We start from the raw sequence: 25706 nt of genomic DNA, 5'->3' as shown, positions 1-25706 counted from the left end.
TGTGTGGAGAAATGAGTTTAAATTGTTAAAATTGATTAAAAATAGATGATACTTACTTTGAGCAAAGGTTAAGTATTTTGCACAGAGAAGCACAACCACAGAAATTCTAAAGTTGCCATGAACAATGGAATTAATCATAGACTGATGCCCGCGTCGGGTCTCCTCGGGTCTCCTGGGTGTCAGAGAGGCACCGTTTTCAGCCATCCTTCCGTACTTGAAACAGCGTGAGAGCAGCATCCTCACATGTTGAGCCTCCTTCTAAACAGCTGTGAAAATGTGATTTGGGCCTGTTTGGGATTGTAGCGTATCACTAATAAACAAGGAAATAATTATGGGAATGTTGATACCAGTAGCTATTTTAATGAAATCAGTCAAAATTCTAGTGCTTTCGACAGTACAAATTATAAAGTAATTTATAAAATCAGACATTTTTATAAGGCCTTTATATCCTTAAAATGTGCAACTTATTCATAAGAGCTTAATTCGTCCGTAAGATCAGGCACTTTGAATTACAGTTTTAGTATGCTTTGGGAGATAGTTTATTATTATATGATTATTGGCCACTTTCCTATATATTGTGGCAAATCTAGAGATGAAGTATCTTTAGGAAAAATCTAAATCTCTCCTTAGGCAAAGTAATAAATGAATTACTCTTCATGATGAGTGTCTGATGTGCCTCTGAAGAGCACAGCACTGAAACGTGGAAATCCTTGCCCTGAACTTGCTTTTCCTTCCCAGGGTAGAAATGGACAAGTCATTTTACTCACATATAAAATTATGGTCTCAGAAGTGCCTTCGAGCTTTAAAATTGATGGGCAGGATGTTCTCAACATGAATTTATCCAGATAAATTTCTATATGAGTTTTACACTCAAGCTGAGAAGTTGACTCAGCTTGTCAACTTCTACAAAACAAACCTGCTGGGATTTTGTGTGATTATGTTGAATCTGTAAATAAATTTGGGGACAATTGACATTTGAACAGTACTGAGCCTTCAGATCCATGAACGCAATGTGTCTCTTCATTGATTTAGGTCTTCTTTACTTTCTCTCAGTAATGCTTCATAATTTTCAATGAATCAAACTTATTTTTTAAAGATTTATCTTTAAGTATATCATATATTCTGATGTAAATGGTATTTTTACATTTCATTTTCACATAATTCGCTGCCAGTATACAGAAATATAGTTTATTTTTGTATATTGACCTTGTATCCTGCACGCTTGCAAAACTCACTTATTTGTCTTAATAGCCTTTTTCCGTAGCTTCCTTAGAGTCTTTGCATGGATGATCATATCACCTGTAAATAAAAAGTTTTATTTCATTTTCAATCTGTATGTATTTTTCTTTCTTTTGCCTTATTCTACTGGCTAGGACTTCCACTACAGTGTGTAACAGAGGTGATGAGAGAGGGCATCCTGGCTTTGTTCCTGATCTTAGGGAGAAAACGTCTTTTACTATTAAACGTGATGTTCATGATCACAGCTAGCACTGAGATATTGGTTTCTAAATATCATTCTCCAATAAAAGGAATCAAGGCTACTTGGAGAAGTGGCTGATTCCAGAGCTGAAATGAGGAGAAGAAAAGATGAACCTAAGGAATTTTCCAAAAAGTAAAAACCAAAGAAAGATAGACAGAAAGGGCCATGTTAATAGGCCTCAGGAGCGAACCTTAAGGAATTCCCAGCGGTAAAAGCAGGAACAATTTCAGTAGCTAAATAAATAACGATACTGTCGTTATAGTGTTTGTAGTATATGAAGTGATGACCTCGCTTTTATTTCTGATACTGGTAATTTGTGTCTCTCTCTTTTTTCCTTGATTAGTCTGGCTGGAGATTTATCAATGTTATTGAAATTTTTTAAAGAACTGGCTTTTGGTTTCATGGGATTTTTTGTATTGTTTTTCTGTGTTCAAATTTATTAATTCTGCTCTATAGTATTTTATTCTGCTTCTTTTGAGTTTAATGTGCCCCTTTTTTTTCTATTTTCTTTAGGAGGAAGCTAAAATTATTGCTTTGAGACCTTTCTCTTTTTCTAATATAAGCACTAGTGCTGTAAGTTTCTGTCTAAAGACTTTTAGCCATGCTTTGCAAATTTTGATATGCTGTGTTTTTATTGCAAAATGTTTTTAATTCCCCTTGTGATTTCTTCTTTAACTCAGAGATTATTTTGAAGTGTGTTGTTGAATTTCGAAATATATGGATTTTTCGGACATCTTTCTGTTATTGACTCCTAAATTAATGGACTTGTGGTTGGAAAACATAGTTTATATGATATTAACCCTTTAAAATGTATTCCAATTTGTTTTGTGGTTCGCCTTAATATAGGAAATGGCTCGCCTTAGTATATGTTCTATATACACTTGAAAAGAATGTGTATTTTGCTTCTGTTGCATAAAGAGTTCTACCAACAGCCATCAGGTCAAGATGATTGATGGTATTGTTCATGTCTCCTAGAGTCTCTGATTTTCTATCTACTCGTTTTATCCGTTACTGAATAAGGATTATTGTAATTTTCAGCTATCATTGTGGATTTGTTGGTTTCTCTTTTTAGTATTGTTTCCTGTATTTTGAAACTTCATTGTTAGTTGCATACAAGTTTAGGATTGTTATGTCTTCTTGGGGAATTTACCCCTTTATCATTATGATGTATTCTTCTGTATCCATAGCATTAATGTTTGTTTTGAAATCTACTTTGTAAGATATTAATATTAGTACTCTAGCTTTCTTTTGATTTTGTATGATATATCTTTTCCCATCATGTTACAGTTAAACTATGTCACTATATTTAAGTGGATTTTCTTTTAGATATGTAGTTGATTCTTGTTCTCTCTTTTTATGGGGGTGTGGATTTTAATGTATGATGATTTTTATTTACAACTTTATTGGAAAAAAGAAAAGGGAAAAGTTTAAAATATAGGGTGTTACAGCTGATCCTGTCAGATTAAAGAAGTTTCATTTTAAATGTCCACCTGTTGGTCCAAAGACATATAATACTGAGTCTGCATACACAGTTTCCTTTTTTAAGTACAATGCCCATATTTTAGGCAATCCTTAAACATAAATACAAAAGAAATTAAATCACTCATTAAAAACTTCATTAAATGAAGGGAATTTTAAATTTAAATTTACATTGTCCTTAAATAACACATGCCCAATGAAAATCAAAAGCTATTGGGTTGTCGGAAAAGTCATGACATATTTTTTCTATGTTTTTTGTTGCAAAAATGCGTCATGAATTTTCCGACAACCCAATAAAAAGCACTTATACTTCCTACTTGAGTGGACAGTTACAACAATCAATCTGCAATTTTCTACAATGACCATTATTTCTTTTTTGGTACTATCACTTTTGTTTTTATTTTAATCTTCAAATTCTGTTTTTAGGTGCTCCCAAATTTAAGATTGTTATGTCTTCTTGATGAATTGATCCCTTCATCATTTCATCTAAGTTAGCCAATTTTTAGCCAATTTATTTTAGATCAGAGTGGAAATAAATAAAATTGAGAACAAAAACAATAGATAAAATCAGTTAAACCAAAAGTTAAGTGTTTGAGAACATCAATAAAAATGACAAACTTTTAGCTAGATTGACTGAGAAAAAAACGAGAGAAATCAAATACTAAATTGCAATTACATAGGGACATTAGTACTGATTTTGCAGAAATAAAAAAAACTATAAGAGAACACTGTGAACAGTAGTATGCTGATAAAGTGGGTAACCATATGAAATGAAAAGTAGAAACACACAAACTACCAAAATGACTCAAGAAGAAATAGAAACTCTGAGTAGATTATAACTAATCAGGCTATTGAGTCAGTAATCATAAAACTCCATCAAAGAAAAACCCAAGACCAATTGGCTTCACTGGAGAATTCTACCAGACAACTAAAGATGAAATAATCCCAGTCCTTCTAAACTCTTTCAAGAAATTTCTGAGAAGTGAATACCATCTAAAACGCATTCTATGAGGACAGCCTTACCCTGATTCCAAAGCCACGCAAAGACACTACAAGAAAACTACAGACCAATATTTCTTATTAATATTGGTACAGAATTCAACAAAACATTAGCAAACTGACATATGAAAGGGACTATGTACCATGTACCATGGTACATTATGTACCATGATCAAGTGAGTTTTAGTCCCAGGGATTCAAAAATGGCTCCACATAATGTGGAGTACAGCATAGGAAATAGAGTCAATAGTATAGTAACAGCTATATACGATGTCAGAGGGGTAATATTTCTAACAATGCATAAAGATATTTACATTCTCATATGCACATTGAATTTATTCTAGAAAAACATAGAAAAAATATGTCATGACTTTTCTGACAATGCAATAGTATTCTTAGTGGAATACAATTCTGAATGAAATATGAATAACTTGGACTTGTAAGTGTCAATATTGATAAATCTCAAAAATATATACACATAAAAAGCAAGTTACAAAGGATATTTAGGGAATGATATCATTATTACAAAAACTAAAAATGAACTAAAGAAAACTATAGTGACAACCACTTATATGTGGGAGAAAAGTGTAAAACCTCATGCAAATGATAGAGTAACTTGAGAACAATATTTGCATGAACCATGTAATGATCATTCTTGTACGTTTAAAATGGTTGAATATTATTGAGGGGAATGGGCTGGCTATTTAGCTGTATCTCTATATTTTATATCTTTAAAAAGTTTCAAAGGACATATTGACAAAATGTTAACATCTGTGAGGCTTGGTTGTCTTTTTATGTTATTTTCCTTATGCTTGAAATAGTTCCTTTTTAACTTTTTAATTCAAGTGAAAGGTGAAGGAAATGGAAGCACCAAGCATAGGCTACGCAAGAAAATTGGAGAATTAAGGAGAGGGAGCAGTAGCTAAACAGAACACAGCCTATAGAATGGGATATGGACAGAGAGTGACAAAAAAATGTGTACACATTTTAAGAAAAGAAAAAGCGGTATTGAAATTGTAATAGTCAATATATACCAATAGTAAAAGATTAATACAAGTCATGCGTATGCGTTTTTTGCCCCCACCCCCACCCCCCATATATTTGCTTTTGTTTGCTTATCTATTTAAGAGGAAAATTCAATAAGGACTCAAAGTGGAGAAGTGTCTAGAAAAATGTAAGACTTAAGATGAACACAGGTAAATAGCATACTGTACAGTTTAAAAATATAGAAAGAAAGAAGATAGAAGAAGAAAGCAGAGTCTGTGGCGCCTCTACAGAAGAGGCGGGGCTCCCTTGTAGTGACATCAATTGGACAGAGAAATGCCCACTGAAGCGAATGTGTTTATCAGTATTTGTTCAGGAAGCGGGGGAAGTTCCTGCCTGAAGGCTCTGCTTTCTTTTCTTTTCTTTTTTTTTTTTTAAATTGGGAAACAGTTTTTCCAGGACCCATCAGCTCCAAGTCAAGTAGTTGTTTCACTCTAGTTGTGGAGGGCGCAGCTCCATGTCCCTTGTGGGAATCGAACCAGCCACCTTGGTGTTATGAGCCTGAGCTCTAACCAACTGGAGGCTCTGCTTTGTTGATTGCAGAAGTCCTGCCTTCTCAGAGTGAGGACATGTATGTAGTCAGTGTTAGAGGAGACTGACTGACTTCTGTAGGGAGCGGAGAGGGACCTGGAGAGAGCGCTAACCAGGGACATGTGAAGAGGTACCAGATAGTGTGTTGGAGGCCCCAATGAGGTTGGAGGTTTCAACCCAATTCTCTGCTGACTGCTCAAGATTTATGCTTTGTAAGGAAAAATATAATAATTTAGAACAATGAAGAACAGGAATATTTCAGGAAGATTTTATTTGGAATAGTTGGCTAATTTGGAGATCAATCTGATACTTATTACATTTGTACTTATTTTTCCAGAGATTTCTGTCAGAAAAAAAGAGAAAACTTGCTTTTGGAGAGGAATGTAGGTACTGGGTAGTTAATTTTGGTCACTTGGTTAATATTCATTTCAATGGAATGGCAACTGTTTAAAAGATAATACTTATTCTTATTACTTAAGTGCAAGGAACAGACAGGGGCCCAAATGAAATAATGCCTCTTCTGAAAGGGTCTAAGCCAATCTTTCGTACGTTACTAAATTAATTTTAAGTCTTTCAATTCGTTCATTAAACTTCTGTGTTTCTATTTGAAGCTCAATCTTCATTTCTGTCTCAGATTCTAAATTAGAACTTCTAGTATTTGTATAAAACTGCATGTTTACCATTTACAATGCTCTTCATTCTTTTTTTTTAAAGATTTTTATTGGGAAATTGGGGGATGGGAACAGCGCTGGGGAATTGGGGGAAGGGGAACAGACAAGTTGCTGTCCTTCTGTTCTTCAGTCTAGCTGTGGAGGACGTTGCTTCACTGGCCCAAGTTGGCACCATCATTGCGCTCTTCCCGGGCGAGGCAGATCAGTCACCGGCTTCTGGACGGCCGCTCACAGCGGCTGCTGGCCGCTCACGCTGGCTGCTGGCTACACAGGGTAGCCCATGGCAACCCACTGCCACAGGGGCTGCAGCCTACGCCGTCGCCGGCGACTCACGGCAGCCCAGCTCCAGGTTGAGCTGTTGTTCAGCATCTTAGCTGTGGAGGGCAGTGTCACTGGCCCTCATATGTGGGATCCGAACCGGGGCCCTCTGGCATCCCAAGCCAGCTCTTAACCATCGCGCCACTCGGCCGGCCCACATTCTTTTTTTTAATTAACTTTTTTTTTTGCGCTGAGATATAATTCACCCTGTAAAGTACACACTTCAGTGGATTTTGTATATTCCAAGAGTTGTGCGGCCATCACCACTGTCTGATTCCAGAATACTTTCATCTCTTCATTCCTTCTTGAAGATTCAGTTTTCTTTCTGGTATCATTTCCTTTTAGCCTAAAGAATTTCCATCATCATAACTTATAGTGGAAGTGGGCAGGAAAGGAATTTATTTTCTTTTATCTGATGGTGTCTTTATTTTGCCTTCATTCTTGAAGGATATTATCACTGAATATATAATTGTGAGCTGGTAGTTTAGTCAGTGCTTATTCGACTGTTTGTTCCCTTATAAATTATGTGTTGTATTTCACTTGCTGCTTTGAAGATAGTTTGTGTGGTGGCTTTAGACTGTGTCAACTTGACTAGGCTGAAATACATTTCCCAGAATTCCCTCTGGTATGTAAGATTCTTGTGGGAGAATGTGAGGACAGAGGTGAGGCAGCAGCTGTTTTGTAGCTCCTCATGTTGTTGCTTATCTGGTAGTTCACTTCATTGGCCTGAGGCAGTGGTGAGGCCTGCATCTGCTCCAACCGCCCCCCCTCCCCCACCATCCTCTTTTAGCTTTTCCCACTACTAGGCCAGCATGTGCATTTAGCTCCGTGACAAAGGCCCGTAGCTTGTGTGAGATATCCACACCATCAAAGTCAGAGACAATAAGAAATGGCATGGGTTTCAGTTGGTCTGTGTAGGCTCCAGCTCGTGCTTTTTGAGGTTCCACTTTGTTCTCCTGCTTTACATACAGCTTCTCTGCTCACCTTCCTGTGCTGTGGACCCCAGGCTCTGGCATTAAATGTGAAGACAGAAGCCTTACAGAGGCTGCATAACCAGCTCTCACAATTGAGTAAATTCAGATCCCCACAATGCATTCACATGTGCACGCACGCACCACACAAACATACATAAACATACATGCACATACACATACATACACACATACACACACACTACTATTTCTCTGCACCTGCTAACAAAAGTTAAAATACATAAAGCAAAAGCTAATAAAACTGCAAGGAAAAATAGACAAAGCCACAGTTATAGTGGAATATTTCAGTATCTAGTTCCAAGTAATTGATAGAAGTAGAGAGAAAATCATTAAGTTTATAGAAGATTTTAGCAATGCTGTCAACCAACTTAATCTAATTGATGCTTAGGGAGCACCACCCAATAATTGAAGAACACTCGTTCTTTTCAAGGTCATCCAGAACATATGGTACATATGATATACCATATTTTGAGTAAAACAACCCTGTAAATTTAAAAGGATTCAAATAAGTTAAGCATGTGCTCTTTGAATGAAAGAGAATGAATATAGAAATCAAAATAGAAAGATACATGGAAAATCCCCAAGTATTTGGAAACTAAATGAAAGTTTAAATAATCCATGTGTTAAAGAAGAAACCAAAAGGGAAATTATTAAGTATTTTGAACTGACTAAAAAGGAAAACAAAACATGTTTAGTTATGGGATACAGTTGACACAATACTTAAAGGGAAATGTATACTTCCAAATGACTGTATTCGAAAAGAAGAAGGGTCTAAGATTAGTGACCTTATTTTTCATCTTAAGAAACTAGAAAAACAAGGACAAATTAAACCCAATGGTCAGTGTGGTGAGGCAAGAAAAAGTTAAAGTGCATACAGATTAGAAAGAAAGAAGTAAATCTGTATTAATGGACAACATGATTATCTATGTAAAAAAAAACCCAGCTACTGAAGTTTAACCCATAAGTTGCTGGTTACAAGATAAATATACAGAAGAATGCAGGGTACAAAAACAACTAATTTTGTATACAGCAGCAGCAGACAATCTAAAGTGGAAATTAATAAAAATATTGTTTACAATAGCAACACAAATATGAAGTATTTAGGAATACTTTTGACAAAAGATGTGAAAGCCCTTTATACTGAAAACTAAAATATATTGTTGAGAGAAATCAAAGACAACCTAAAGCAATGCAGAGATATGCTGTCTGTGTTCATGAGTTAGAAGACTCAATATTTTTAAGATATCTAGTCTCTCAAAATTGATAAATTCCACACAATCCTAATCAAGATCCTAGAAGGCAATTTTGTAGAAATTGTTAGGTTGATTCAAAAACTCATATGGGATGCCAAGGACCTAGAATAGCTGAAACAACTGATAATAAATGAAGTTAGAGGACCTGCACTACCCAACTTCAAGACTTATTATTAAGTCACAGTAATCAAAACATTTTGTTACGGACAAGTAACATCTTTATTTGCCCATAAAGATGGATGAAGAGATCAGTGAAACACAATAGAGAATCTGCAAATAGACCCACACATACCGGGGGTGCCAAAAAAATGTATACACATGACTTGTATTCATCTTTTGTCATTGATATATACTGAGTATTACAATTTTAATACAGTTTTTTCCTTTCTTAAAATGTGTATACCTTTTTTTTGGCACCCTCTGTATTTGGTTAATTGAAAACAGTTCAATTCAACAAACGGTGCTAAAACAACTGGACATCGTTTTAAAAAAAAAGAATTTGCAGCATATAAAACATTAATGCAAACTGGATCATAGTCCTAAATGTAAACCTTCTAGAAGAAAACACAGAAAATCTTTGTGGTAATAGGTAGTACAGAGGTTTCTTAGATAAGGGCAAAAGCATAATACATAAAGAAAAATTAATAAATCCCACTATCAAAATTAAAAATGTCTGTTCTTCAAAAGACGCTGTTAAGGGAAAAGTCACCAACTGGAAAATACCTGCAAATCCCAAATCTGATAAAAGACAAGCATGCAGAGTATGTAAAGAACTCTGAACTTAATGACAAGGGGGAAAAAATGGGCATATATTTGAGCAGAGACTTCATCAAAGAAATAAACTCGTGGGAAAGATAATTATTCATTAGGGAGATGCCACCATAGTGAAATAGCACATAATAGAATGTCTGGTATTGAAAAGACGGACCAAACAGATGTTGGCAAAAATGTGAAAACAGCTATAATTCTTATGCACTGTTGGCAGTGACCTAAAATGATGCAGCTACTTTGGGAAACAGTTTGGCAGCTTCTTAAACAGTTAAAGGGACCTCTAACATTTGACCCAGCCATTCTACTCTTTGGTATCAATCCAAAATAAATTGGATCTTATGTCTGTACAAAGACTTGGACATATAGATTCCTAGCAGCTTTAGCTGTAAGAGTCCCAAACTGGAAGCAACCCGATATCTACTGACAGGCGAATGGATATACAAGTTATGGTACATCTGTATGATGGAACCTCACCCAGCAATAAAATGGATAATCTATTGATACATACCGTGACATCGATGAATGTCAAAATAATCATGCTAAGTGAAAGAACACACAAAGATTACATACTACACGATTCCATTTTACAGAAAAGTCTAGAAAAGACAAATCAGTTGTGGCAGAAAGCATGCCAGCCATTGCCTGACAGAGGATAGAAGAGGATGGGGTTAGCCGGGGTCATGAGAAAGCGTTTGCAAGTGATGGATATGTTCACCATCTGGCGTGTGACGATAGTTTTATGGGTATATACCTATGTCAGACGTCAAATTGTACACTCCTAATAGGTGCAGTTTATTGTATGTCAGTCATACCGCAGTAAAATTTCTTTAAAAGTCCTTGCCCTCATTGAACTTCTAGTTTATTGGGGATGAGGTGTAATGGTAATTACATTAAACAAATATATTTTGGGCGTGTGTGTGGGTATACGAGTATGTAAGTGTGTATATGTGTCAGATGTTGAAAAGCCTTTTGAAGAAAAACAAAGCAGTGTGGGGATAGAAAGTGATGGGGAAGGCAACGGAGAGGAGGTGAGATCAGTCTCCTGTAATATCATGCGACATTTGAACAGACTAAGCTCCCCTGTAAGCGTTTGAAAACTGTTCAAAGATCTGTTTGTTTTTTTAAAGTTACAGGTGACCATTCTCTCTCCCTCATCTAAAACGATAGCAGCCTTCTCCGAACCTGAAGCTTTGCAGGTTTAAGTGTTTGCCATCAGAAGGAAGCAGATGGGAAGGGTGGGCAGGAGAGCCCCGCCTACTCCACCTGCCCAATAGGAGCCCGCTTCTGCTAACAGAATTTCTTGTGGTTGATTTCTGATCGGAAGCATGAAGGCCTATTTCTTTGAGCATTTGTAGGGTGGTGAGTCAGTAGGAAAGTCACCATCAGAATCCCAGTCTCCCGTTTCCTGCCAGATGGAGGCCGTTACCCCTCAGTGTCTAAAAGGAAAACCCCAAATTCTCCAGTCTCGTCGCCTTTGGTGTTCCTGTGTGCGTGTGCATGGTGCTGGTGAAAGAATGCCGTGTATCCGAATGGGAGAGTGAAGGTTCCCATCAGTGGAGGGAACTGCTTGTTTGTGTCCAGTAGTCCTATCAGAGCCGCTGGAGAGAAACCTGTTCTGGCGCCATGGCGGGCGTCTTGTCTTGTCTGCGCCTGCGCAGGGGGAGGAGCGTGTTGGGGGTGGTGGATGCAAATGAGAGGGAGGAGCCATGTATGTCAGCTGATATGGAACCTGAATTTGATTTGTTCCCCAAAGAGTGCTTGCTAATAAGAGACTTTAGAATAGCTGTGTATTGGGACAAAGGGAAAGAATGATAGAAAAGAGATTAAAAATGCCATGTAACATGTGCCGTGAGCTGAAATGTGGTCGTTGATTTTGAAAGGGTGCTTTTAATTCTAATCATGCCCTGGTTTTTCTTCTTTTTTTTTTTTTTTTTGGTTATTTTTCAAACGTGGTCTGTCTAGAGAATAATTTAAAGCTTTTTGCCTTATTATTTAACATAAATTTTGTGACAGTAGGAGTGGGAAAATGCATTGATCTAAAGCCAATTGTGTATTTCTGTTTCTGTAAAATTTTGATAAAACATACTAATTCCTGTCATTCTATTTTCCATTTTCTGTCCATGTGGGAATTTTATTGTAAAAGCCGCATGTCGTGTTCTGAATAGTACTGATCAGAGTATGTGCTCTGACTCCAGGCCCTGGAACTGGCCTTCCTGTGTTTACAAGAACCTGTGGGCTCTGCCTGTGAGGAGCCCTGCCAAGCAGGGTCCCCAGCCTGGCTCCAGCTCCCCCCCATCCTGGCTCCAGCTTCCTTACATCCTGGCTTCAGCTCCCCCACCTATCCTGGCTCTAGCTCCCCCTATTCTGGTTCCAGCTCCCCCCCATCCTGAATCCATCTTCCCCCCATCCTGGCTCAGCTCCCCCCATCCTGGCTCCAGTTCCCCCCACCCTGGCTCCAGCTCTCCCCGCAGCCAATGGAGGTTCTCATGGCTCAGGTTTCTGTAACCTTTAGCAGCCCCAGACTTCCCCCACCCTCCACCTGCTGCGGGTCTGAGGCAAATGAGTCCAGTTCTGTCAACCTCAGAGCAGTTAGTCTTCATTTTTTGGGGTCACAGTCCCCTTTGGGGATCTGATGAAAACTACAGATAAAACGTTTGCACATAACTTGAGGGGCTGCCTAGAACCTCTGTTCCAGAGCAGAGGCAGGCATGAATGCCCATCTCCAGTAAGCAGTTACGGTTCTCTGCCAGGTACCAGGGCAGCACTCTGCAGCCTGGGGAGTAAGTGTTTCTAATAATAAGCCATTGGGCCAGGCACCAGGGAAGGAGGTGGCTGCGGCCTTTCATAGGCCCTGGGAAGAGCCTGTGTTTGCTGCCACCGGCTACATCCATGTGGTTTTGTTATTGGGGAAAAGATTAGGACAGACTTCTCAATATCCGCCCCCCCTCCCCCACCAATTCTGTGGTTCTCCTTTGTTCTGTATCATATAATCCCTCACATTTATGCAGAGCGACCTGCTGTCCTGTGCTGAGACTGTTGACAGGAAACCAGGACCCCCTCTGCCTCACAGTGACTCAGCAGCCTGGTCCTTCCCACTGTTCATGTAGTGATTTTTTTCTCGAATTGTATCCTAGACATGAAGCTTTCTAAGTTAAAATCTGCTGACAGTACTTTTTCTTTCTGCTTGCAGCTTGTACCTCCTTTTAAGCCTCAAGTAACATCTGAGACAGATACCAGATATTTTGATGAAGAATTTACAGCTCAGACTATTACAATAACACCACCTGAAAAATGTAAGTAAATCTAGAAGGCAATTGATAACATTCCAATATAACTGAAGAAAATGGTCACTTTTTTTATTAGATATTTTCAAGATCAAATTCCACCGTGACGTATTCCATTCCATATAAGAATGGAGCTCCCAGTGTGGTCATATAAAAACTGATAGCTGAGAGAAAAGTTTTTTCAGGTAGGAAAAAATTGCATATGGAAAAATTGTAAACTGAGAAATATAGACTGAATTATAGACTAATTAGCCCTTACTATTCTCTAATAGAGTCTTTTGATATCACCTGAAAGGATTCTGAAATAGAGACCCCCTACCCTCCACCATATCTCCCGTTCACATATCTCCTTCAGAATTTTGCTAATTCTGGTCTTCTGCTTAATAGTTTTTTTAAAATTCACTTTAAATTGAATCACTCTTTTTTACCTACCTCTGTCTTAAGGGGTAATATCTGTGAAGACATAATTTAGTTTGCTAGCAATTTTTGATGTATATACATTAAATTACGTGTCTATTAAAACTGTATGTTCATGTACCACTTCAGATCATTCCACGTACACTAGCCTTGGCATAGCTTGCCCCTGGCCCCAGCATGGACTGTGATGACAGAATTGGGGCAGGGGTGTCCTGTAACCTTCCAACCTAAAGAACAAAGTGCAGCCCATCAAACACTGAACCCCACCCCTTCTCTACACTGACCTTTACTCCGTGATGAATTTGTTTCTTTACTTACTGTCTATTTCTCCAGCTAGAATCCAGTCGCTCTGAGAAGGAGGGACTGGGTGTCTTATTGCCTGCGGGCCCCAGCTCTTAGCTAGGCGCCTGGCTCACAATAGGTGTTCAATAAATATGCATTAAATGAACAAACAAATTATGGTGAGGGCCTGGTGGTTTCAGGGTCCAAGGAGGCCCAATTCCTCCCAGATAGTGCTGCTGCCAGTCCATGGGCAGAATTTTGTGTGTTTGGCCTCCCCGGGCGATGTCCACAGCGGGCATTGGAAGGTAAGCTCCTGGCATGTCCCTGTCTCGCCCTCAGCCTCTTTGAGACAGTGCCTCTGTTGAAGGGAGCTTTGGGCATGGGTAGGCTCTTTTTGGGGTACCTGAATGTTGTTTTGGAAGTCATAGGCGTAGGTGGGTTCTATAAACACGAAGCCATGGGTCCACAGCTTCCTTCAGAAAGCTGAAAGTAGGATCCCAGGACGGAAGAGGGTGAGAGGCTGCAAGCCCAGGGCTCAGACCCTGCTTCGTGTTCTGGCTCTGCCGTTCACGGGCTCTGTCTGGAATGTGGCAGGTGACGCCACCTCTCCAGGAAAGACACCTAGAGTTCTACAGGTTTGGATGACTCTATTTTTAGGTTTTATTTAAGCCCCAGATTGCCAGCCTGTGGTGTTCTTTGTTCTGTGATCCACCCTGTGAGGAGTGATGACTGGCCCAATACAGTAAATGCTGAGCAGAGCGAGCGGGCTGAACGGAGGGGCACCAGGAAGGGACTGACTGAATTTGATGCTGGGAAGGGTGAGACTACAAAGACCACAGCAAAACAGTTTAAAATCTATTTGATTAGGGATAAGCGCAATTAAAAGCTTTTTAATACATAGTCCCTTAGCCATCGGTTCCTATTTTTATGATTGACTTGAGTTTCAAAATCCTAGCTGTCAAGAACCGGAATTGCCTGAAGGGTCAGCTCACCAGCCTTATCCCTCTGTCCACACTCACATGGCGGTCGTCACGATGAGAACATCAGGAAGTATTTTATTGCTTAATTTTGAGACCTTCTAAAATGAGACTGAAGTATCAGGAGTTTTAAGTCACGTGGGATCGTTTTGAGAATATAATCCGAGCCTAGTGACTCAGCTCCTTGAACAACAGTAGAATGGAACTGAATGTTATAAGTGAAGGTTTTTCCTGGCCTGTCACATTCTGTCACTAGAAGCAACTCTGTTCTTGAAAGAATATATATCATTTTAGACATGGGTAGTGCTGGATAAGCCCAGTGACTCAGCGTGTTTAAAAGATAATACAGCTGAGACAGGGACGGATAACAAGCCTGGACACTGTGGCGACTCCAAGGTGATGTCAGCATCCACCTACTTGTAGGCCTGGCCGGTCTGGGTTCTGTGGGCACCAGAAGTGAGCATGGGCCTGGACGGCCCAAAACGGGAGTCCATCAGTGTCACCTGTGTCTGACAGGGCACACAGTCTGTGGTCAGGAGGACATGGGACATGCCATCCTGTCTCCTGATTCTGGGTCCAGAGAGGAAAAGCAGATAGAACAGCTCAGCAGAGCGGGCGGAGGCCAGGGCGGGCCCTGTGGCCTGTTCTGGGGGGCTCGGGTGGGGGGCTCGGCTTGGCCCTGTGGCACCAGGCTGGGGCCTGGCCTCCTGCCGCAGGAGTGGCCTCGGTGGTCGTGAACACACCCCTGGGTTCTTCCAGGGCACAGGGCAATGTTTGTAGTTTCATGGTCCCTGGGTATGTGTTTCCTAGATTCCCTTAAGAGGCAGCTCCAGGGAGAATCCGTGAAAGCTTGAGCAGTGGTTCCATTTCCCACACTCTTCCTTCCAGCAGCTCTGAGCAGCGCCGCTGGTGAGGAACCGCCATGCTCCCACAGCGGTGCCATGCGTTAGCGGTTGTCTTCCCACTTGCCACCTTGCTTTTCTAAAACAAAATGGAGTTATTTCTTAGAACAAATCAGCAGTTAGAAAGGCAAAGTGTTCCTTTTCTACAAACAGCTGCAGTAACATGCCAGATTGTCCCCACTGGTGTTAATTAATTGAACAGATTTTGGAATGTGTCGTCTTGCATTTTATCCATTAATGATCCTCTGCCTTCTTCTTACAGAGAGAGAGGGTTTCTTTGAGATCTATCTAGTAGCTTTTCCTGCCATATAATTGCATTTGTTCAGGTTCTAAGAAAATGAGGCACCTGATGCTACTTGGATCCAGAGATTCAGACGTAGAATGCAGAGTTGGGCGTCCTGTTTTCTTTTTCCAGATGTGTGTTATTTGGGTTTGGGGGGCAGAGTTCATGTTCATTATCATCATTATTCCCTCTGAACCTCCTTTCAGAGCAGGAACGTATAGATACATTATAGGTCAACTGGGGATGACAGGCTCTGGCCGTGCGCTTAGCTGCCACATCACTGTCACTGTCATCTAGTGCCCGCCCTCCACAGCCCCACCTACCTGTGCAGCACGGAGGGCCCAGGGGAACCCCTCATTCGTGCTTCCCCAGGCTCACAGCCCCTCACTATGAAAGAACAGGAGGGAGCTGGAATGAGGGAGGGATGTAGCTGGCTTGAAGGACTCCAGGCAGGGGCGCTCATGGTTATCTGTGAGATTCAGGTTTCTTTGTATTCAGAAATGTGACTCATTTGTTACTGAAGTGACTCCCTCTTAAGTCTCAGCTACCTACCGTGCAATAACTCCTCCTCCTCAGAAAGGACCTCCCACACCTCCCCCTGTCCTGGGCCTGGCCAGCCTGGCCGAGGCCTGGTTGCGCCCCGGAGCCAGGCAGCCTCTGCCCGTCTCTGGCTGTACGACCACCAGGCTCCCAGCCCGCGCCGTCCAGGGCTGTCGGCACGTTCACTGTGCAGAAACACACTCAGCCAAACAAAGCTGTTAGTGGGGAAAACAGTTTCTTTGAAATATGATTGGCACCTGTCAGAATACGAACATTAAGATTTCAGCTGCCTTTTTCTCTAGAGAGTTTTTATACTTTGTGACTGAACAACAGGTATGCCATCTGCAGCTTCTACCGTCTTTAGTGGAGCTGAAAATACTGTGGGAAGTGTTTCACCTGAAAGATGCCTGTGATTTGCCTGGTGCCTCACCAATACTTCCTAATCAGGGGGCAGAGATTTCCCTAAATAACAGTACTCTTGGGAAATGCATAGTTACAAGGAGAGAGGCCCTCAGAGATCAGTGGTCTGCAGGGAGCAGGAGCCGGAAATGCCCCCTGATGGCTGAGTCCCACCTCAGGCAATGGTATTTTCTAGTACATTCGAGGCCACAAATTTTGGTGAGCAACTTGATCCATTTCTCGAATCTTCTGTATTAAGAACAGAATATCCAAAAGAAGCACAGCGAGCAAAGAGCAGAAAAGTTCGCTATCATTCAGAGGGAGTGCAAAGCATCATCCTCTATTGTGTGACTGGGTCAGTGCCCCCTGACACAGCGGGATCTGGCCATGTTCCTTCTCCCATTCCATGAAATTGATGATCCCTGGAGAGGCTGGAAGTGGGAAGAGTTGGCAGTGTACTTCCCGTATGTATTTGAGGAAATGGAATTGCGTGGCTTGAGGACAAGAAGGTTGGGCATTTGAAAGACTCCCTCACTCACTTCACTGTAGGACAGCATGTGAGCAAATGTACCTCAGTAGAGCGGGAGGTTTCGGGGGGCGCCTGGAGGGAGGGCGACAGCGGGGGCTTTGGAGTCCAGAGCAGAGGGGGATATTGTAGACTGAGTGAGGGAACGCCTGAGCACGTACAAGGAAGAGCACTCTGACTGTGGGACCGTCATCGTGGGAACGGTGATGGCAAAAGGTTGGGAGCCATTTGTAATCTTTCAAACGCAGGAAAAGAGGAGCAATGAAAGGCAGGAGCAGCTTACATGTAAACAGCTTGTTTCCATGCTCTCAAGTCTCTCGTCTCTCTCACTATTTGTTTCCTGATGAATTAGTACTTAGATGCTGACATCTTTCCATCTTCGTCTGTTCTCTTTATTCTAGTTTAAAGTTGTATCATAGGAAAACTGGGAAGGGGGAGTAAAGGCAGATAGTAGATAAATAATGTAAAATCATAAACATGTAATCAAGGACTCAAGTGAAATGGAATCATATGAAGCTTTGTTTTTCAATCACACCTAAAGCACCGTGAAGAAGAAATACAGCATTTGGGGACAGTTGGTACTGGATTCCGGGATCAGGCACCTTTGAGTCATTGACTTCTGCCATGTTGACATGCAGGTTCATGAAATTCAAGGTTATTGGAGATTGTCCCTTCTAACTTAAAAAATCTTGTTTTCTTCAATAATATTGTCTGACAGTTTTTTATTGAGTCTTAAAATGTTAATGTCTTGAAGGTGATGATTTGATAGTGTTATTTCTTCAGAGATCATGTGTTTGAAAATGAGATCATTTTGAAATAAGTTTAGCGACTGTATGTTTTGTTCAGGATAAACCAAGTTTCTGAGCCATTGCGCCTGTTCATCTTTATTAAGGTAGAAGTTCGAGCTATGTAGACCAGACAGAATGTTGTCAAAAACAAATATAAAATTAAAATAGCTGTTTCCCGCCCACAGATGATGAGGATGGTATGGACTGCATGGACAATGAGAGGCGGCCGCACTTCCCTCAGTTTTCCTACTCTGCAAGTGGACGCGAATAAGTCTCTTTCATTCTGCTACTTCACTGTCATCTTAGATTTATTACTGAAAACGGTTCCCGGACATCACACCAGTCCTAGCTCTCACCAACAGCAGCAGCGCCCACACATCCCAGACCGATGCAGGGCCTCCACCCCTCGCCACCTCCCACCCACATGAGAACACACATATACGCAAATACACTCGACTTTTTGTTTTTGCATGAAATTGTATCTCAGTCTAAGGTCTCATGCTGTTGCTGCTACTGTCTTACTATTATAGCAACTTTAAGAGGTAATTTTACAATCTTCAAAAGTCATGAGCCCACCATGATTCATTTGTGCACCAATGGTCATCTTTTGATCTTTTAGTTTTTGTTTTTCCCTAACAGTGAAGGATAAATGAGATACACTGATGCTAGGTACATTTTTTTTTAACTTTCTAGAAGATAAATCAAAAAACTAATTAGACTAAGAAGATGTAGTTTCTAATTCAGAACAAGCGATTGTGGAAGGGTGGTAATGTGCACATGCCGAATTTTAGTAAAGCGCATCAGAACAGCGCCTGATGTAGGCGTGTGTCACTCAGATCTGGCGGAGAATCACTAGGAAGCATTTGAGAGAAGGACTGAACATCTGTTGAGATCCGTATATATCTCAGTATATACACATTTAAATGCCTGTTGGATCCTGCAGAGGAAGCCTGGTATTATACTTGGGACATCCAGATTTCATGGGCAGCCACGGGCAAAGGAACATTGTTCTACCAGGAAGGAAGCACACATATGCACAGCAGACAAGGTCACTGACAGGGTCGAGGATAGCATTTGCACCAGAGAGCATTGTTTTCCTTGTGCTTGGAATCCTTTTTCCATTATTACTATTTATCGCCTCTGATGGCTGAAGAATGTAGACAGGTAGAACGATCCTGCTTTTCACCAAAATTTGTACACCAAGGTAAACGGGGGTTTGCCTTTTTGTTTTAATTTTTCATTTCAGTTCTATGTGAGTTAGCTTTTTCTCAGATGTTAAAACTTTGAATGTCCTTTTATGATTTTGTTTATATCGCAGTAGTATTTATTTTTTAGTGATGAGAATTGTATGTCTTGTTAGCAAATGCAGCTCCAACTTAACAGAAACTAGACTTACTGCAGTTTATTCTGACCCATGTGCGAGGAATGTACACGCCGATGAGAATCATGCACTTTTTCTCCTACGTAAAAAAATTTTTGATGAGGCTCTGAAATTGTACATATTGGTTAGAATTTGGCTTTGGGAGAAGAGATACTGTCATCTAACCCCTTGGCGCTAAACATGAGAAAATCCCCAACTATGCCAAGGGGTTAATGAAACAAATGGACGTTGATATTTGCTCACTTGAGAATTGAGATGTTATGGCAGCCTGGCAACATAATGGAACGAAGAAAATTGAGACCTGAATGATGATAAGAAATGAACTTGACTTGGCAAAATGAACACATCTCGAGTACTTACGAAGTAGGCAGTCAAGGATAAGAACCTGGTATGTTTATTCTGATCATGGTACATTAATCGCTGAATTAAGCCATCAGGGAAACAAAACAAAACAAAAGAACACCTCCAACTTTTCTTTTTCTGTATATACTCACGTCCCCCATACCCAACATTTCTCACTGAAAGGGGACATGTATGCAAACCTCATCTTTCTCCTTCATCAATGACGATCTTCAGATTAAAACCTTTGGTGCTAGGAGCTGACATTTTCCAAAGCAGCCTATGAAGTCCAGGGGCTGGGGCCTTCCCGCGGCGAGCGGGGGGCTGTTCGGCTCCGTGGAGTGATCATGGAGATGTATTTTAGTTACAGCTCCCAAATGGAAGACTACAGTATGACGTAGTATTCTGATTGCATTGTATGAAAGAGCAAGTGACTTTCTCAGTAGGATGAGTCATTCATATGCAGATGTCTTAGCCTCTTGACGCTGGAAGTGTGGATTTATAGATATGAAACCACTGCTGGCAGTGGGCGGGCCACTGGGACCGACGGGGGGTTAAAGGGCATTTTACTAAGGCAGCTAAGACATATTCAGACATAGATTTTACCCTAATTTTTCATATTTCTACCTGAGTGAAGTTCATCCTTAGTATTGAATAGGAAGTTATGGTAGCAAATGGTAGTTCATTCTTACTTACACATGTCGCTCAACTTTTTTTTTTTCCACTTGGAATTATGTTGAATGTTTCACTTTAACAAGAAAGTAGACTAAAAGGTATGTCTTGTAAGTTGTCTTGCATTCATTTTAGAAAAAAGAAACAGGTGAGAGGAAGAGAAGGAAGCTGAGGCTGGCTGATGACCACAGCATTCGTTCCTTTAGAAGGAGAGTGTGACACCATACACTAAGCACATCAATAGCTTTTTCTTGTTTTTTTTTTCCAGATCTTAAGGTGATTTCCACGACCTTGGCCAAGGACTCGTGTGTCCTAAGGATTAATGACAGAGTAGACTGTGCCCCAGACTGGCCACTCCTCACAGCTGGCTCTCAGTCCCCAGCCAGTGCTTGGGGCTCAGTCACTTATCCCCTCCAGGAGTCCGTTAGTGTCACCAAGGTGTTTTCTTGGCTTAGATTTTGAGGAACCCTTACTTTCACTCCCAGCTCTCAATCAGCTGGCATGGTGGAATCATAGAAAAACAGGACTAGGTGTAGGAGATATCTAAAACTTCCCTTGTGTCTGCCCGTAGCTGTAGTTTTGGATTCTGGCAGATGGAAAGGTGTGAAACCTGGAGTCGTTCTACATCAGAACGCAGTTCAGACTTTGCGGACTCCACCTTGCCCTAACTGTCGTGAAGCCTGCCCTCTTGTCATCTTGGAGGAAACTGGCCATTTCTGCTTGGAGTTTCGGCATGGTCGCTCACAGCTTTGCTTTCTACACTAATCACATAGCATTATTCCAGTATTGTTTTCCATCGCCCATACCTGATTCCCGGCTTCTTAAAGCTGACTGTTCTTGCAGGGGCCACTTGCTTCTCCTAGAGTACAAAAGTGAGGGCCTTCCTTACTAACTGCAGGGTCTATATATCACACCTCAGTGTACACACGTTGCTGCTACTGTTTGTACTGTCTTCGGTAGACTCTCCTTATCTTGCTCCTGGTAGCGCATTACAGGCAAGCATGAAATGTAAAGTATTTATTTAAATAAAAAGAAAAACCTCTAAATCGGTAATTGAATTACCTCCCTGTAGCTTTATAGTTTGTGACATTTCTTGACCTTGCTAGTTCTTTCATTAGATCCGCGCAAGATCTAGTCATCTGGTTAAGGATTTTAAGCAGACGCAACTACAAACCCAAGAAACTGTATTACTATTACTGTTGGTCATACTAAAACTGTTTCTTTCCTTAAGTATATGACCCACAAGGATGTGAAATAACTACAAGAAACTGTTTTTGTACACTGTACATCCTTAGTATTTTTACACGTATATAATAGGGGTGCACATTATTTTCCTTCGTACAGACAGCTTAAATAAAGCACTATGTCAATCTGCTACTTCTCTGTTTATTGTTGTGGGATGTGGTTCTGTAATCTCAGACAATTAAATCATTCTCTGAAGAAAACAAAAGATTTTTAATAGCCCCGCCTCGTGTTAACTTACCCTGTAAAAAAAAAAATGTGACAGGAAACTATGTAAATTTCTTGTAGCTCAAAACACACGCGGGATTATTTTATTACTTCAATAAAATGGTGATGGTGCAGTTGTACAAACTCTGATGAAGGGCTACGTCCACAGGGGAGACGCTGACCTCCCAGCGCTGGCTGGGTTTCGGAGAGACCTGCTGTGAAGCCAGGCATGGGTTAGGTCTCCGTGGAGGTTCATGAAGACCCTAGAAACCTTCACACCAGATGGCTTGCACCCAGAATTCTTAAGGAGTGTATCTCCCTAGTTATGTCTTCCTGATCATGTGTTGCTCTGCATACTTCCTTTCTGAGAGTCTGGTTTTAGAACTTCATGGCAAATGAACAAACGTAGACGTGGGTAGTAGAGGGGTAGGGTGGTTGGACTATGATCTGATTTACCTAGAGTCATTTTGGATGGGGCCTTTTTTCTGATTTTACCTCATAAACCTCCTGTTGTAGAAACTTGGCTTTGCTCCTGTGACTAAGCCAGAGAGAGGAGTGGCTTTGGGACCAAAGTTAGTTAAGCATGTATGTGTGTGTCACACAGCCAAATTCGAGGGCATTCTTACACGTGCTCTCCTCAAAACCACTGGGGTTGACAGATCAGGAGACGAAAATAAAGTGACCTCTATACTTCTTTAAAGGTGCTATTTTTAGACTATTGTATAATTTATTTACTGTATTCCTAAAACAATTAGGGACAAGTAACCTATCTTATGTGACAGCCTTTATGTCTAGCACATTTGAGGAAATCAAAAACTTCTGACTCAGAATAGAAGAAGTTCAGCTCTTTCAGGCTTGAACCTTTTCATGCTCCAGAGATGCCAATGGTCTTTGCATGTGTATCATCCCATCGCCTCTGATGCCTGATCCACGTGACGTGAGGCTGAGGGGCCTCGGTGGTGATGAAGGTGATAGATTGCTGGCCAGGGACAACAGCCTGAGGTCAGGGACGTGCCCCCACGGCAGCCCTGCCTTTAGTGTTCCATTGTCATCTTCAAAGACAACGCAACATTTCAGTGCCCATTTTTATTCCTTTTAAGCATTTGAGGGCTTAACTGTGTATAGTTGAAATACTATTTTAAACTAAAATGATCTGTGTACAGATAGCCGATAGAGCTCTAAGAAATGTTGTGATTTCACTGAGTACGTTTTTAGGTTCCTCTCAAATACTGCATATGGAAGAAGCAACGTGACACCACCGAGCCAGAGATGCTCTTTTGTCTGTTTTTGTTGTTAATCAAGTGGAGAGAATAATGCTTCGTGCTTCCTGGTGTCTCCCGATTGTGCACAAATTAGCAGGACGATAAATAACGGAGTCTTACGGGACGTTGATGAACGGCAAAGTGGAAGGGTGATACGTAGATCACACAGGGGGAAAGAAATGTGAATGGCAGGGAAAAAAAGTGTGGTTAATACCCTTTGGCCTCGTTGATATATGTGCCTTTTTGGTGTGTTTTGTTCATCACTACAAGGTAAAAAGTAAACATTGCAATTCCAGTCTTGAAAAAGTTCATTTATTGAAATCCAAATGTGTAACATAGCATACAAATGAGCAGATTTAAAACTATAATAACTTCAAGCCATTTCTGGAAACATACACCAGGAGGTCTCCTCGTCCAGTGTCAGACTTCAGCTCCAGCCTGTCCATCATGCGGGGACGGCTCGGCCGCAGACGTGGTGATGACGGCGAGGCCCACTGCCATGTGAGGCGGGGGCCACCGGAGTCGCGGTGCATTGTGACATATTCCGTACAAATCAGATGAATGTAAATATCTCTTTGTAAATCATTTATTTCACTGTTTCATCCAGGTCAGCAATCAGATTGTGGCATGCTGGGTAACTGGAAAAAAAATGATAATAAAAAGTAAGTTTAAATAGATCATCCTCTTTGATGTGATTTGTCTTCTCACTGGTTTAGTGAACTCTTCTAAATTTTTGGAGAAAAAAATTTCTTTTGCTAAAAATGTAGAACTTGTATGTAACCCAACTGTATGAAAAGTCTATTAGTCCTCATCTTTGCCACAGATTAAGTCCTTGTCAAATAGGACTATAAGGTGAACTATTTTGTGTTAATGCTTTAAGTCGGAAAGCAACTTGTATTCCAGACATCTGTGTGTCTCTTCAAAAGAGCCGTCTGTGACAGGATGTGGCGAGGAAGCCATCTCATCCCCTGTCCAGTTAAGGAGACACTGATTGGTGCCCGTGACTGAAAACCACTGACATGACAGCGAGCGCAGCGAGAGCTATGGGATGTAGGCCAAGTGTCCCTAAGAAATTTGTTGTGAGACGATACACGCTGACACCTTCATTTTTTAGCTTTAGACAACTTACTGTAACATCTATAAAGACATTTTCACATGGGAACCACCTCCCGCATGCTGGAATCAGGGATTTGCTGCACAGGGTCTCTCCGTTTTAAACAGGTAAAAATGTTGCAGAACTAGCGCATGACAGTTGGGCAGGGGAGTCACATGCTAGGAAACCACTGGCTGACGGGCTGTTCAAATGAATGGAAACCGCATCGGGAAGGGGTGCCAGAAGCCGCTGGGAATGGTAACGCTCCACAAAACACGTCTCGAGTACCTGCTCCTTACTTGGCAGGAAGATGAGTAAGACGCGAGCCTTGCCCTCCAGAGTGTAAAGTCCCTGAGATGAGAGGGCTAAGACTGTATCTCGCAAACCCATTTTCACTGCAGCAGAGAAATCAGAATGCAACGTAGGGCCACAGGCCCATTCTGGTCTCTGTTTAGCAGGGCGTCATCTTCATGAAAGACAAGGGGGCCCTGTAGGCCCCTGAGCTGGGGCCCAAGGGAGGGCGCTTGCCAGCCCAGCTGAAGCCGCGATTTCTTGTTGAGCATTTCCAGGGCGGGACAGTGAGTGAAACCGAGATCAGAATTCACGCATGAAGAAAGCAAACATCAGCCTGTTGCCGTTTTAAAAATGAGACACGGTAATGTTAACATGTCAAGTAGGTGTCCCAGTGTATGCAAGACACTGATCAAGACAGTTGAATGCAGGAGTCTGAGTAGAATGGTTTTGATACAGGGCAATCATAATAGGTGTGCTGCCCTATCTCACACTGAACACGTGGGGTCTGCAGCAGGAGGCCCCACTGCATCGCGGGGAAGTGTGCGGTGTTTGCAAGCAGCCCTGTGAGAGCTGGGGGTGGCCCAGACGTGGGCACACCCTCTTCCTTCTAGCCCACTGAGGCTTCTGTTCCCCGGCCCCCTCCTGACTGGGCTGCAGGGAGCCCTCCGCGCCTCAGGGCCCTGCTGTGGCAGAAAGGGTTTCCCTTCTGTTCAGTGTGCTACTCGGCCCAAAGGCAGCCGCCGGGTCGATCTGACCATCAGACACTGGGTCTCTATCTAGAGCAGCTCTGCCTTCCAGTCTCGATTGAACTGACCCAGTGCAGCTCCGCCGAAAGCTGGTTTCAATCACCCTCCATCTCCAGGCTCCGGGGGCGGGCTGCCTGGTGACCTGGGTGCTCAAGAGAGAGTGGCTTGCTTTCTAACTTTAGACTCAAGGATGTCTTTGAAAGCAAGGATAAGCATACACCACACCAGGCACACTTCAAATGAAAAATGTAACTCACCCATAACATGTACAGCACAGAACAGTGGTAAGGACCTGGAGGTGATGGAGCTGGGTGACAGCAGCATTTCTCGTGGCGGGTCTCAGTGCAGGCTCCAGGGCCATCCAGGGCCAGCATCATCTGATCTGCTCCCTGCTGGCACGCAGACCACTCACTGAAGCCAGTACCCCCCGGCTCCCATGTGTCTGGGCTGACCCAGATGGGAGGTCCTCAACTTGCACGGGTGGAAGTCACCCGAATTTCTCTCCTGTAGCAAATCAGCTATCACTTCCCTTCA

General features: G+C 41.7%; 2 protein-coding genes across 7 annotated transcripts in view; one reads left to right on the top strand and one right to left on the bottom strand.

Moving 5' to 3' along the window:
- Window positions 1–25706, top strand: part of AKT3 (AKT serine/threonine kinase 3) — a 256037-nt gene that overhangs the window by 226597 nt on the left and 3734 nt on the right. For 4 of the 6 annotated variants that reach the window (XM_019647583.1, XM_019647584.1, XM_019647581.1 and 1 more), the window contains 2 exons: window positions 12729–12831; window positions 18122–21703. In XM_019647583.1, coding sequence (XP_019503128.1) covers window positions 12729–12831; window positions 18122–18207 — 189 coding nt within the window. In that variant the 3' untranslated portion in view covers window positions 18208–21703. Of the gene's footprint in view, window positions 1–12728; window positions 12832–18121; window positions 23717–25706 lie in introns of those variants that run through there. The other 2 variants (XM_019647579.1, XM_019647580.1) reach the window with 2 other exon arrangements.
- The window catches only part of SDCCAG8 (SHH signaling and ciliogenesis regulator SDCCAG8), a 222945-nt gene continuing 219358 nt past the window's right edge, over window positions 22120–25706 (bottom strand). Inside the window, exon 18 of the mRNA XM_019647573.1 lies at window positions 22120–23677. Within this exon, the coding sequence (XP_019503118.1) occupies window positions 23648–23677 (30 nt within the window). The 3' untranslated portion in view covers window positions 22120–23647. The remainder of the gene's footprint in view (window positions 23678–25706) is intronic.

This window comes from Hipposideros armiger, unplaced genomic scaffold, assembly GCF_001890085.2.
Source record: "Hipposideros armiger isolate ML-2016 unplaced genomic scaffold, ASM189008v1 scaffold_113, whole genome shotgun sequence".
In the NCBI taxonomy this organism is placed as follows: domain Eukaryota; kingdom Metazoa; phylum Chordata; class Mammalia; order Chiroptera; family Hipposideridae; genus Hipposideros; species Hipposideros armiger.
Note: the sequence above shows the minus strand (reverse complement) of the source record. Positions and strands in the feature narration are given on the sequence as shown.